A 12,767-nucleotide genomic window follows, 5' to 3' on the forward strand; every position below is an offset into this window, starting at 1 on the left:
CTCCATCAGACCAAGTTAAACCAACATCAACTCGATTTTGTATCGTGGCAAATTTCATGAACGAAAATATAAAAAGATATTGAACAAAATCTGGAGCAACCTACTTTTCTAAAAGGTTGTCAACTTCAAAACTTTGCTTTATAATCATGGTAATTAACCCTTTGCTATGAGATAAAGCATTTGATTTTAGGATGTACAATATCATTTTTTTCTCTTTCATTCTGTCTCATGATGGTACTGAAATGTCCAAATGTTCATTGGATTGGTATATTTTAAATCAGAGATGAAACCCCAATAAAAATCCTACACATCATAAGGAGCCCCAGCTTTTACCTGTACATATGCACAGTAGCACCTCTGCGAGATTGGTAAGCATGTCATCTGCATTATGCCACATTGTCACCCTCTGAAATCCTGCTCAACAGCATGTTTTGTGTCTTTGTTTGATGCATTCAGTGTGTGTGAGTCATTGTGCACCACCTAAAACAACACAGTCAAGAAGATAAACTTCACTCCATTTAAAGCTGGGGCGCTGAAGTAGCCGACATACTTTCACCTCTTCACTCCCTCAGTGCAGTCGTTGACATTGTAAAGGAGCTGAATTTTTCAGCCGTGTCCTACTACGTCAACAAGTGATTGTGAAACTTCAGAGAAGAATGTGTGTGTATGATTGTGACAAAGATATACTTGTAAAACATTCCTCCCTTATCAATGCACAGTAAAATGTGCTAAAACTTGGGTGGAGGTTCCTATGGAAGGACAGTATGTTACGATGTTTTGACTCATCATGAGGCTTTGCAGTGAGTATCAGGCTGTGTCATCATAAATCTACAGAGCCCTCTAACAGGTGACATCATTCTGTAGCCCTGACCTAATGCACCTTTAGGCTGCTTTTAAATCCTACTCTCAATTCACATCTTATATCTAATTTGCTTGGGCTAACCTTCAGTGGCTAGCCCTATTGGCTTGTTTAATTCATGGGCTGCTCCATAGTTCAGCAATCATCACTGTTTATCTACCTCAACCAGCCTTAAAAGTAGTTGCTAGATACACTGCCTGGCCTAAAAAAAGTCACCACCTGGATTTAACTAAGCAAATAGTTCAGAGCCTCCCATTGGGTAATGACTGCAGTGATTAATATGTTTCAGCTGGTAACAATTTATTGAACTCTAACTGATGCAGTGAGCAGCTTCTCACTTCTTAAACAACCATGTCAGAAGACATATCCTGTGGTCGAGGAAAAGATGTTACTCTGTTTCAGAAGAGTCAAACTATTGTCCTGCATCAAACAAAGAAAACAACTAAAGAGATTGATGAAACTACTAAATTGAGTTAAGAACTGTCCAACATATTATTAAAACCTGGAAGAAATGTGGTCGGAAAAAAGTCTTGAATGATCACGCTCAGAGATCACTTAAACGTTTAGTGAAATCAAATTGTAAAAAATCAACAGTAGGACTGTTAAATAGTGAAAGTAAGAGCATTTCTACACGCATAGACTAAACAGCTGTGTAGCCTCAAGAAAATCACTTATAAGTGAGGATAATTGGGGAAAAAAGGCTTCAATTTGCGAGGAAGCATAAAAATTTGACTCTGGAGCAATGGAAATAGGTCATGTGGTCTGATGAGTCCAGATTTACCCTGTGCTGGAGAAGACATTACAAAATGAATGCGGCTTTGGACAGAAATAAATGTTGTGACATTGCATAAGCTTATCAAAATGATGCCATGGCGAATGTGTGCCGTAATCAACTAAATATTAAGAGTATGTGACTTCTTTTTTTGGCCATGCAGTATATATTAGAATAGGTTTCCACACAAATTTTTAAATTTAAAGTTGATGGAATAGTTCACCCAAAAATGAAAATTTAGTCTGTACCCACTCACGGCAGGAAAACGGCACTGCAGAATCTCCTAAATGATGTAGGTGAACTGTGACCAGTTTTCAAATGGAAAAAAACAATTGGAAAAAAATAAACACAAAATACCTCCTTGCTGCTCGTGTGGTGTGATCCAACTCTCCTAAAGCCCTGACATGTAGTTCACTTGTGCGCACACACTGTCACACCACACACACCCAGTACAGACAGTGTGCATGTAAATGTGAACGTAACCATTTATTGTTGAGGTTACACTATGAATATGAGAGAACTACTATTTTCTCTTATTTTTATTACATTTAGTGGACTGCCTCTAAAGTGATGTTTGAATGTCTTGTCTTTGGTAAGAACCCTGGAAGAACAATGGGAATGTGCAATGGGGGTCCTAAATAAAATAAAGACTAAATAAATGAATGAAAACATCTTTTCACCATCCTCAAAATGTGGGTTTCTTTTCAACATGGACAAGCTTTGCACATAGCATAAGTACAGGAAACAGAAAAGGAGAAAGTTGACCAAGGCTCCAAAAGGGGTGGGACTTATCATCTTTATTTCAAATTAAACCTTGCCCTTTAAATGTCAACTCTAGCAGGAGAGTATGTGCTGTTATGTAAAGATGATGAACTGTAAACAGCATTTTTCTTATGTTTTTCTAACACCTTCATGATGACAAATGGTAGTAAAAGAGACATAATCATCATACAAGTGATGATAAAAATGAGCCAGAATCCATTCATTGGTGGTGCAGATATCGGATGCAACATATTGCTCTCTCTATCATAAACACAGTTCAGGTTGCTCTTCAGTCTGTAGACAACTTCACACCTCTGAGTGTTTGTCTCCACCTCAGTGACTTTGAACAGCTCATATGGAGGAATCAGCACCTGGCTGTGCAATTTCAAGGCCGAATAATGTGTTACATCAGCACCAAAGCATGTATAGACTTCAAAACATGAGGCGTTCCTTGTGAGGTTCCACTCTTTAGAACCTAATATGAAGGAGCTGAAGCGAATCAGTCTGTTAGAGATGCTCAGATTTAAATGTGTCTCTGTTCTAAAATTTGTGCTAAGACATGTCACCTGACTGTGCCTCAGAATCTGAACGGCTTCACTCAGGGAAGAATAAAGGGAGCGGGACTCAGATGTCTGCCTTAGTTGTTTTCCAGTTCTCTCTGCAGTGTCGAGGTCTGGTCTGACAGGTTGCAGCATAAAGTTTGTGTACATGTAAATGGCGATCGAGTGATGATTCTCCATGTAGTCATGTGCAGGTTCTGTAGATTTCTGCTCTGCGTTGCTCCAGGCTTCACTGAAGTTTGTGTCCCATCTCTGCATTATAGGTTCATCAGACACGACCACAGCTTTGGTTCTGCAGTCGTCGTACGTGTCGTCATTCAGGTCGAAGCTCAGATCCTGGATAGAGTGCTGAAATAAGGAGAGATGTTGTTCAGTATTTGTCCAGTAGATGGAAGCAGTACTAAGCAGGTACTAATACAGACTGTGGCTTTTAGAATTACGTAAAAAGTGCATCCATCCATCCATCCATTTTCTGTAACCGCTTATTCCATAAGGGTTGCGGGCTAAAAAAGTGCATACTTAAAAAAAAAATTAAACAATGAGTGTTAAATACCTCTCCAACTATATCCTGCCAGCTGAGTGGCAGATAAATGACAACACACATCAGCAGTCCCACAAAAAGAACAAGAGAAGTAATGGCACAAGAAGATAAAATTCTTCTCTGACATGCTTGCTTCTCACAGGAAGGCATGGTACATCTGAAACAGAAGATATTTGTAATTTAATTTCCTTCCACATGAAGTGCTTTTCATATTATCTTTCCTGAAATCAAAGGGGAAATCCCTCTAGTGCCTGGATGAGGGTGATAATACAACCATAATGTGAGTCTGACAAGGTTGGATGTGTGACAGCAAGGATACCTGCACTGTAAACTGACTTAAAGTTAAACTTAAAATGTAAATGACAGTGATGTAAGTTTGTATACCATCATTATTCATTTAAAGTTTTACATTGTGCTCCACATTTCATCATTAACAGGCTCACAAATGACATATACAAAAACAGATATCTAAATAATGCAGTGGAAACAGATATTTCTTCTATCTGAAGCAACTTGGCAGACTTAAAAAAGGTCACATCTACTGATTTAATGTATGAAGATTATACCCTTCAAATGAGGGATACGATACATATATACTTATATATCTGATTTCTCAAAATACCCCACTTAAAGGGGATGGGATGAGCTTCAGATGGTTCATAAATTTTAGTTAAAATAAAGAGAGAGCGAGAGATAGATGAAAAGTACAGTATGATGTGGATGTTGAAATGTTTCAGGATTAATTGTATTCCAATATTAAGTCATTGTGATGCTTTGTAGGCATAGCAGTTATATTGCAATGAATATTAGGTTAGAAAAAAAAAACATTTGCCCAATTTAATATAACTATATAATATAGCATGCCCACTTTTAGTCTTCTACTTGAATACAGATACAGACACAGATCATTTCGTTGGTTGATGAAAACAAATAACATCTCTGTGCACCTCTAATGCAGACACACACACACACACACACACACACACACACACACACACACACACACACACACACACACACACACACACACAATATGTACAATATTAAAGATAAATATTACCATTTGATGTATTTCATTTGTATTTCAGGAAGGTCCTCCATAATGATTTTGCAGAATTATTTTTGTATCTTATGAATTATTAATGATTGATTGAAGTGTTAGCATTTTCAACTACTGGTTCAGGAAAAGACACAAAATTTGCATGTTTGGAGAGGTGACTGTGACATCAATGTTTAAGAGTAACTAATACTTTTTTAGATGAATACTTTGTACTTTTACTAAGTATATGTCTGAGTTTATGTCTAACATATATATATATATATATAGTATATGTCTAACATATGTATATATATATATACTATATATATAATATATATAGAAATATCTACAGGAGGAAACAACAAACAACAAACTATTTTATTAAATTGTCAATATATTATATTACATATTTCAAGATACATGCCTCTTTATTACGGAACATCACTTTGCCTAAAATATGGCCAGAACAGATCATTAAATGATATGAGCAACAACTTTTCATAAAAATATTTTGAACCACAACTATGCAAAACTGGGGTGGCGCCTACGGTTGTGAGGCATCTTTTCTGGGTGATGGCTGCCGCCCGATGCCGCCCCTCTAGATCCACCCCTGCTTTAAATAGATCATGGCTGACACTGTAAAATAGCACAGAGATATATCAATTTATGGATGAATATCAGTAACGAATATTTGAAAATACTCTTCTTTTCACAGTATTGATACTCTGGTACCAGCTGCACTGTGTCACTGTATCTTGTCTCTCAGACAGCGTGTTGACAGCGCTGCAGTGTCCACATTGTCCCTCCTCCTCTCACTGTCTCACAGTGGTGTCTGCTTCTCATCACTCATCTCATATATTTATCTTTTAATAAAATTCTAAACTTCTTATGCCTTAAGTGTTGAATCAGTTTTCTCCCATGTTATCACATATAACATTGATTAGCAATATTTTTCAAGGATCGTATTGAAATTAGAACTTCCAGTATCATGACCACACTAATAACATATCAAGCTCTACTAAGAATCCAGCTGATCTAAACACAAATAAGATGTGGCTCTGCATGTTAGTTTATGTGGTGCTTAGATATCGTCTCTTCACTGCAATAAGTTCAGAATTTAAAGATGTGAGCCGATGTGCAGTGGTAAGAATACATTTGAACAAACAAGCAGTGTTGAAAATGTTTGTATAACTTACCATGTTGTGAGCAGCACTATGGTGAAGTTTTGTGTTTCGTCATTATACAACCTTTCCCAGAGTGAAAATGTCGTCTGTTTTAGTCTGTGCTTTGTGCGCTTTGCAACTCAATGACTTACCTCTGTTTGTCTCTGCCTGAGCAAGCCACCAAACAGGATTTGCCAGTTTTATCGCATGTGGAGCCTCCCTCCAATGTAAACAGAGAGACAACAGAGCCAGTGTGGAACAAAGGTTTCATTTTCATTTACACTTGATTTATACATTCATACACACACACGGCACGGGAATCTGCTGCAAACTAGGAAAGAAAATACAGTAAAATTAAGATGTAAAAAATGTTTCTCTTAAGTATTTCTCTTTTTAAGCAATGCAAGATAAGCTGTGGTGCCTTTAGGCAGGTGTAGTGGAATGCTTGTGGTTGTACCTGAAAATCCTGTGAGTTGGAAGTTCCTTGCTGGCAAACAACACTGCATCTGCACTCTTCCCCTCAAAGGAATATCATGCTGCTGTGGGAAGCACTTACCAGGGGGAAGGTAAGCAAAACCATCAGATTTGATTTGTTGTTGGTGGCGAATATGAAGATGTTAGCTGATGAATCAGACTGCAAGGAAATATTGTTTGGATCCTGCCTGTGGTTTATCGTTCATCTCTTACATTCCAACCACTGGGCTCATACTTTTACTTGCAGAAATAGATACAAAAGAAGATTCAAAGTGCATGAAATAAAGAAATAATACAAAATGCATATTCATGTTGTACACTGAGTTTAAAAGCCATTTTTATTTAAAATAGGTATATTTCTTTTCTTTATTCAGATATGAAGTTTGGCAAAGGAGCAGTGCGTGAGCTGAAGTCAGTGAGAAACTGGGCAGCCCTGTGTGTGCTGTCTGCTGTGGCTCTCCTGTTGTATCATGACCCATTTCTACTGCTCTGGTGGCCTCAGGAACCTGCTGAGGTGGGATGATTTCTCTCTTCACACACATACAACTCTCAGCCTTGTAATCATGCATCTTGAAGTTGTGCTTTGCAGACTACATGCCTGATCACAGACATGGGGTCACTCATTACAGGTCAGGTCATCTTCAAACTGTGGAATACTCTACAAGTGTATCTGATGCAGCCAGAAAGCCCTATTTAACACATTATTAATGCAGTGCAGTTCTGGTCCTTTTAGATTCTAAAACATGCAGGGGAAACACTGCAGTGAAGCAGCCTTTTAACATGTGATTAATGCTGTGAAAGGGTCACAGTTTGGTTAGGTTTGTGATAAAACTATGTTTGAGGTTACCATGACTAGAAAAGTCTCCTGACAAAAGTTATGTGGCACTAAAGTGACTCACAAGACAAAAGTCACGTAATGTATGCAACATTATTTACCTCACAATTTTTAATAATGTTTTGGTTTCACAAAAGAGAAGATCATCTGTGAGGGACTCCTTTGCATAAGGTGCTTTTCATAACTTTGAATTTTGTCTCCTCATCTCCTCTCTCCTTTGTCGACCCGGAAGTCGTTTCCCCTCCGCCATGATGAAGGATTTTCCAGTTGCGTAAATGCAACTGGAGGAGACGAGGAGGCTTCTGGAGTAGCTCCAAGCGAGGATACACTAGTGTATCCTACGTGGAAGTCTTTTATCCATTAAGGGGCGTGCCGTATAAATGACGCACTCCATGTTATCCTGAACACAATGAAATCATTTTAATTATGAAGTTTATTCTCACAGTTACATGATGAAATGCAATCTCATGCACCATCAGTCTGATGCGTGATGTGTCTGACACTTTAGGATATAAAGGTGACTTTTTTCGACTGATCGTCAAACAACACAAACCCATGCATATATTAGATGATTTAAAAGAAAGTTTAAATGATCCACATATTTAAAACAAATTACAAAATTAAAGACTACTCTGAGTTTTTAGAAACGGTTCATAAAGGCTTCTATGGGCATCCGCCTGCAGTCCCTTTGACAGCAAATACAGCTGTGCAACACGTCACTAGTAATAGACGTCACTTCGGACGGATGCTGTGGAATGAGGATTTTTCATTTCAGAGTTTCATCTCCTCCATCCTTGCGTCTTTTCCTTGCATCCCTCTGTCATTTCCCCGCTGGGTGTAGCTAAGACACAAGGAAAGGAAGCAAGGGGAGGGATGAGAAGACCAATTTCCCAAATGAAAAGCACCTGTAGAAAGGAGCCAGTTGAGGTTGTTCGGGCATCTCGAAAAGATGCCACCTGGTTGCCTCCCTAGGGAGGTGTTCCAGGCACATCTAGCTGGGGCAGACCAAAGGAGCAGGTGGAGGGATCACATCTCCACCTGGTCTGCGAACTCCTCAGGATCCTCCCCTTCAGAGCTGGTCATGGAACAGCAAGTCTGGGGGTCCCCTGCTGAGACTGCTCCCTCAGCGTCCCAACTTCAGATAAGGGGTTGAAGATGAATGGATGGATGGTTTCACATAGGACATGAACCTCCGTCTCCTGGGGGAAAGTATGTTTATTTGATCCATCCATCCACCCCACCTCCACCATTTCTCTTTCTTTATTTATCTCCTGTCCAACACAAAAAGAGTCATAATACGCTGCTTTTACACTTGTTTCTTTTGTAAAGACGGGTTGTACACAAAACCACTTTTACTATTTCAACAACGTACACTAAAAGCATTCACAGTTTGTCTGTAATGAGTATAGGGAAGAGCAGAAAAGTAATTTAATCAGTCATCACAATTAGAGCTGTTTTTCCACCAGTGGACACTTCATATTCCGAGCCATCTGCAATTGTTGCTTTCGCTCACTGTAGCTATTTCTTATCTGTCACTGCAGAAACCAAAGACTGGCGGTTTACCTCTGGATATGGCGACGGATTCCATCGACGACATGTATGACGGCTGCCGATCTGACACCGCCTCTATGATCGACCTGTTTGGTGTGTTCGAGTGGCACTTCAATCAAAACTTCAGTTTTGCCTGGGCTACAGTCGAAAAGAACGCAAAGACACCTGTGCACCAGCACCTGAAAGACGACCATTCTATAGCTCTGTACATGTACACAAAACTGGCAAATATCGCACAGGATTTCAACAAGGCAGTGAAAACGGGGAAACACAAGTACAGGACATCGGAATTTAAGTTCCACTATTTCTACTTCTACCTGACTGATGCCATTCAGGCTCTGCGTCACAATCAGACATTGTGCAGAACCGCCTATCACAGGACATGGACGCACTTTGACCGCAGTGTCATCAACACAAACATGCGTTTTGGCGCTTTCACCTGGGCAGCTTCAAGCAAGCAGTCCTTCGATTTCAGTGGCAATGTGTCCTGTTTTGAGATCCACTCGTGCTTTGGTGCTGACATAACATATTACTCTGCTGCACAGCAACAGGGACAGGTGCTGATTCCTCCCTACGAGGTCTTCAAGATCACTGATGTCCTGACGGATGACCCTTGGTGCAGCGTGGTCTACAAGCTGCAGAGCACCAAAACACCAAGGACGGATGTAAATTGTAGATTGGATCAAAAGCAAATACAGTCATATTTTAGACCTGTTTCAACACAGTGGCAAGCAAGCAGTGTAGGGAGGATGTCAGCGTGCATAATTCTGTTGATTACAATTTCTTTGATTCTTGTAAAGCGCAGGCAAAAATGTTTTGTGGCTGCAGTGCTGGGGGCTCTGCTGGTGCTGATGATTATACTGGTGATTTGGGGAGTTAACCAGTTAGAGATGTGAGTGAGTATGTTATTGGGTGTCTGTTGTTGAGATAATTCAGAAATCATGATTAAAGTTATGAGGAAATATAACACCAATTCTAAAAAAGTTAAGTTTCTAGAATATTCGATTGATCTAAAAAGGTTTGGTTTGGTGGTACATCACTTTTTCTTTTAACAGAGCTCAGTAAGCTTTTTGGAACTAAGGAAATGAATTATTGAAGTCTTAAAAGCAAAATTCTTCCTCATTTTTGCTTGGTATATGCCATTAAATGCCCAACAGTTCAGGGTCTCTGTTGTGTATATTTTATGCACCATACATTTTCAATGGTAGACAGGTCTGGACTGCAGGCAGGTCAGTCTAGTACCTGAACTCTTTTACTACGAAGCCATGAAACACATTTCACAAAACTGAAATGTGGACTCGTCAGACCACAGCACTCTTTTCCACTTTGTGTCAGTCCATCTCAGATGAGCTCGGGCCCAGAGAAGTCTGCCACCTTTCAGGAAATTGTTGCTTTGCATGTGAGTCTTAATTTGCATTTATAGATACAGTGACAAACCGTGTTTACTGACAACAGTAGTGTACCAGTGCAGTATGCAGTTATGTGGGTTTTTCATTCAGTTTTTAATGCAATGCTCCCTGAGGGGTCAAAGGTCTCAGACACTCAATGTTGGTTTTTGGCCTCGTCCCTCATGTGCAGAGATTTCCCTTCTCTTGTAGATGGTGAAATCCCTAAATTCCTGCAGTTGTGTGTTGAGAAACGATGTTTGCCCACACAGTTTTTTACAATGTGGGGAACCTCACACCAACCCTTGATTGTCAATGACCAGTGTTGGGGCTAGTTACTCAAAAAAGTAATATATTACATATTACATATTACTCTCAAAAATAGTAATGCCTTACTTTACTTTATTACTCCCTGGAGAAAGTAACTAGTTATATTACTAGCTACATTTTTTTTCCTTAATTACTCTATAATTGCCTGAGATGCATCAGATGGAGGGAGAACAGACAAAGGAGTTATCTTTCGAAAAGACAGCGATTCCACGGTAGAAAGAGGTAACATTTCTTCTACTACGTACGAGGCAACAAGTTTATTTATCTCGGATTTTGATGTTGGTAGTACTTTATGTTCAAATGAAAATTTTTGCTGCTTGCGGAGCTGCTCGTTCATGTCACTCCGTCGCTTCGCAACGAGCTTCATGTGTCTGTGCTGTCACTCCAGGTGCTTCTACAAGTTGGAGGTAGAGTTACAAGCGGAGGAGAGCAGCTTTCTCCCCGGGCAGAGTGTGCACTTCACCATCAAGTTATTTTCCTTCCGTTGAACATATTCAAAATAATGACTGAATCTCCACCCGTCGAAACTAGCTTTCTGCTGCTGGGAACCTTCCTCTGAAAAAGAGCTTGCCGTTGTTGACGCTTCCATTTTTTCTCATCTGTCTTTGCGGGTGTCGCTCTGCTGCCGGCTGCCGGGTGTCGACCAATCTGTGATGGTAAATGATACCTCGTGCCAAACCCAGACCAATCACTGTTCCATTCACGCCCCCCTCCCCTTCCCTTCTGTTCTCTGTGTTGTGTGCGTTATGTGTGATGAAGGTGCTACTGGCAAATGTAACACAAGTAACTAGCTCGGGAAAAAAACAAAAGTACTAATTTTACCATTTTCAGATGAGTAATGCCTTACACTACTAGTTACTGAAAAAAGTAATGTTATTACAGTAACGCGTTACTTTGTAACAAGTTACTTTGTAACGTGTTACGCCCAACACTGTCAATGACTGAGTTTTTGTCAAGGGTGCCCCTTTAATATCCATTCATGACACTGTCATCTCATAGCATTTATTCTAATATACTTGTAGAATGTTATAAAATGGTGTTTTTTGAGCATTCCACAACTTTCCCTATTTTCTGTTGCCCCTGTCCCAACTTCTTTTGAAACATGTTACACGCACCTAATTCAGAATGAGTGTATATTTCCAAAACAAACAAACAAACAAACAAAAACAATAAAGTTCATCAGTCTGATAAAGTCAAAACACTGTGCAAATCATTGTATTCTATTTGTATTAACATTTTTCACAATGTCGCAGCTTTTCTGGAATTGGGGTTTGCTCAGTTTTCAGAGGCCATACTGTGCACAAAAAACCCTCACATATTATTATATTTTGTTGATTATTGACATCTAAATTCTATGACAGCAATTAATATTTAGTGGTTACTTTATGGTTGTAGTGCATAAAATGCTAACCAAGAGATTTTTTAAAGGAATTTTTGCTTAATTGTTTAAAATCAAACAAAAATTTCAAACCCCAGAACTATAAGTATTATTGGTACATTTACTATCAGGACTAGAGAGCTACTTCCAACATGCTACCTCTTTAATAATGTAAAGTACCTAAAAAGAGGTCAAAGTAGAATAAAACCTAGAAGATGTATTTTTTTTTTATAAAAAAGGTAATTTAATTGAATTCTTCCACATAGTTTCTGACTCACAGGATGTACTCTGCAGGTATAAGGCTTCTATCGGATGCTTGTTTCAGGCGGCATCATGACATCTGCAATCTGCATCGATGCTGCATCCTGGGTTTAGCACTGCCTTAGATTACTGTGATTGGTTTAAAAAAAAATACAAACAAGCCAGGGTGTTTTTTTTCTCCACTATAGCAGAATGATAAAGTGTGGAGCCAGACCACATACGATCATTCTGCTCATAGCCAGAGCCTGGCTAGATAAGAGAACTGAATGCACCACTCAGGCACATGGATTTTATGATTTAAAAAGTATCCCACTTTTACAACACGTTTACACAAACTACCCCACTGTAGACTTTTCTTTTAAATTAAGGACCATAAGAGCAGTTTTGATGAGAGAGTGATAGAGTGCATTGATTCTTTCTGCATGTAACTGAAAAGTAGACTTTTTTGTTGATCCTGTGTCACTACCTCTGTAATGTACAGCATGTGAGGTCATAAAAAAAAACATATGTAGGCTTGTCTCAATACCAAAATTTGTGTTAAAAACATTTTCAACAGCTAAAAAGATAAAGGACACTGATTTGTCTAAGGTTGCTGTGTATCTAAAGAAATGACTGTGTGTATTCTGATTATTTATAAGAGACTAAATTGAATGTGAATAAGTCTAAAAACATTTGTTCTTTAAATGCAAACTGAATATAGAACTGCATGTTTCTCTGATACACATACCAATTTAATTCAATATTATCAAAGAGGAAGCCTTATTATTTACACTCTTATATATTGTACCCTGATACACTTTGGTATTTTATATGTATATTGCTGCTACACACTAAGGAACAAAGCACATATTTTTACA

At 38.9% G+C, this 12,767-nt stretch overlaps 2 protein-coding genes across 2 annotated transcripts; one reads left to right on the plus strand and one right to left on the minus strand.

Annotated features, from left to right (window-relative positions):
* Nucleotides 1-162: 162 nt before the first annotated feature.
* On the minus strand, nucleotides 163-3,673 carry LOC146330917 (T-cell ecto-ADP-ribosyltransferase 2-like). The gene is made up of 2 exons (XM_084711025.1): nucleotides 3,507-3,673; nucleotides 163-3,301 (listed from the first exon to the last, which is right to left on the minus strand). The coding sequence occupies exons 1-2, from the start codon at nucleotides 3,642-3,644 to the stop codon at nucleotides 2,453-2,455; spliced, it is 987 nt and encodes a 328-aa protein (XP_084567151.1). The 5' UTR covers nucleotides 3,645-3,673; the 3' UTR covers nucleotides 163-2,452.
* A 2,328-nt stretch (nucleotides 3,674-6,001) lies between these two features.
* Nucleotides 6,002-9,715, plus strand: LOC146330918 (T-cell ecto-ADP-ribosyltransferase 2-like). Its single transcript, XM_084711014.1, has 3 exons — nucleotides 6,002-6,262; nucleotides 6,545-6,684; nucleotides 8,547-9,715. The coding sequence occupies exons 2-3, from the start codon at nucleotides 6,547-6,549 to the stop codon at nucleotides 9,450-9,452; spliced, it is 1,044 nt and encodes a 347-aa protein (XP_084567140.1). The 5' UTR covers nucleotides 6,002-6,262; nucleotides 6,545-6,546; the 3' UTR covers nucleotides 9,453-9,715.
* Nucleotides 9,716-12,767: the final 3,052 nt, after the last annotated feature.

Source organism: Lutjanus erythropterus, chromosome 3, assembly GCF_056507025.1.
Source record: "Lutjanus erythropterus isolate fLutEry1 chromosome 3, fLutEry1.hap2, whole genome shotgun sequence".
NCBI classification, from domain to species: domain Eukaryota; kingdom Metazoa; phylum Chordata; class Actinopteri; order Lutjaniformes; family Lutjanidae; genus Lutjanus; species Lutjanus erythropterus.

What these genes read in the sequence shown, in the direction of transcription:
- LOC146330917 (XM_084711025.1), bottom strand. Translation starts at nt 3,644, where the DNA reads ATGCCTTCCTGTGAGAAGCAAGCATGTCAGAGAAGAATTTTATCTTCT. An exon ending in GGCAGGATATAGTTGGAGAG is followed by an intron (nt 3,302 to 3,506) that starts GTATTTAACACT and finishes TCCTTATTTCAG; the next exon opens with CACTCTATCCAGGATCTGAG.
- LOC146330918 (XM_084711014.1), top strand. Translation starts at nt 6,547, where the DNA reads ATGAAGTTTGGCAAAGGAGCAGTGCGTGAGCTGAAGTCAGTGAGAAAC. An exon ending in GGCCTCAGGAACCTGCTGAG is followed by an intron (nt 6,685 to 8,546) that starts GTGGGATGATTT and finishes CTGTCACTGCAG; the next exon opens with AAACCAAAGACTGGCGGTTT.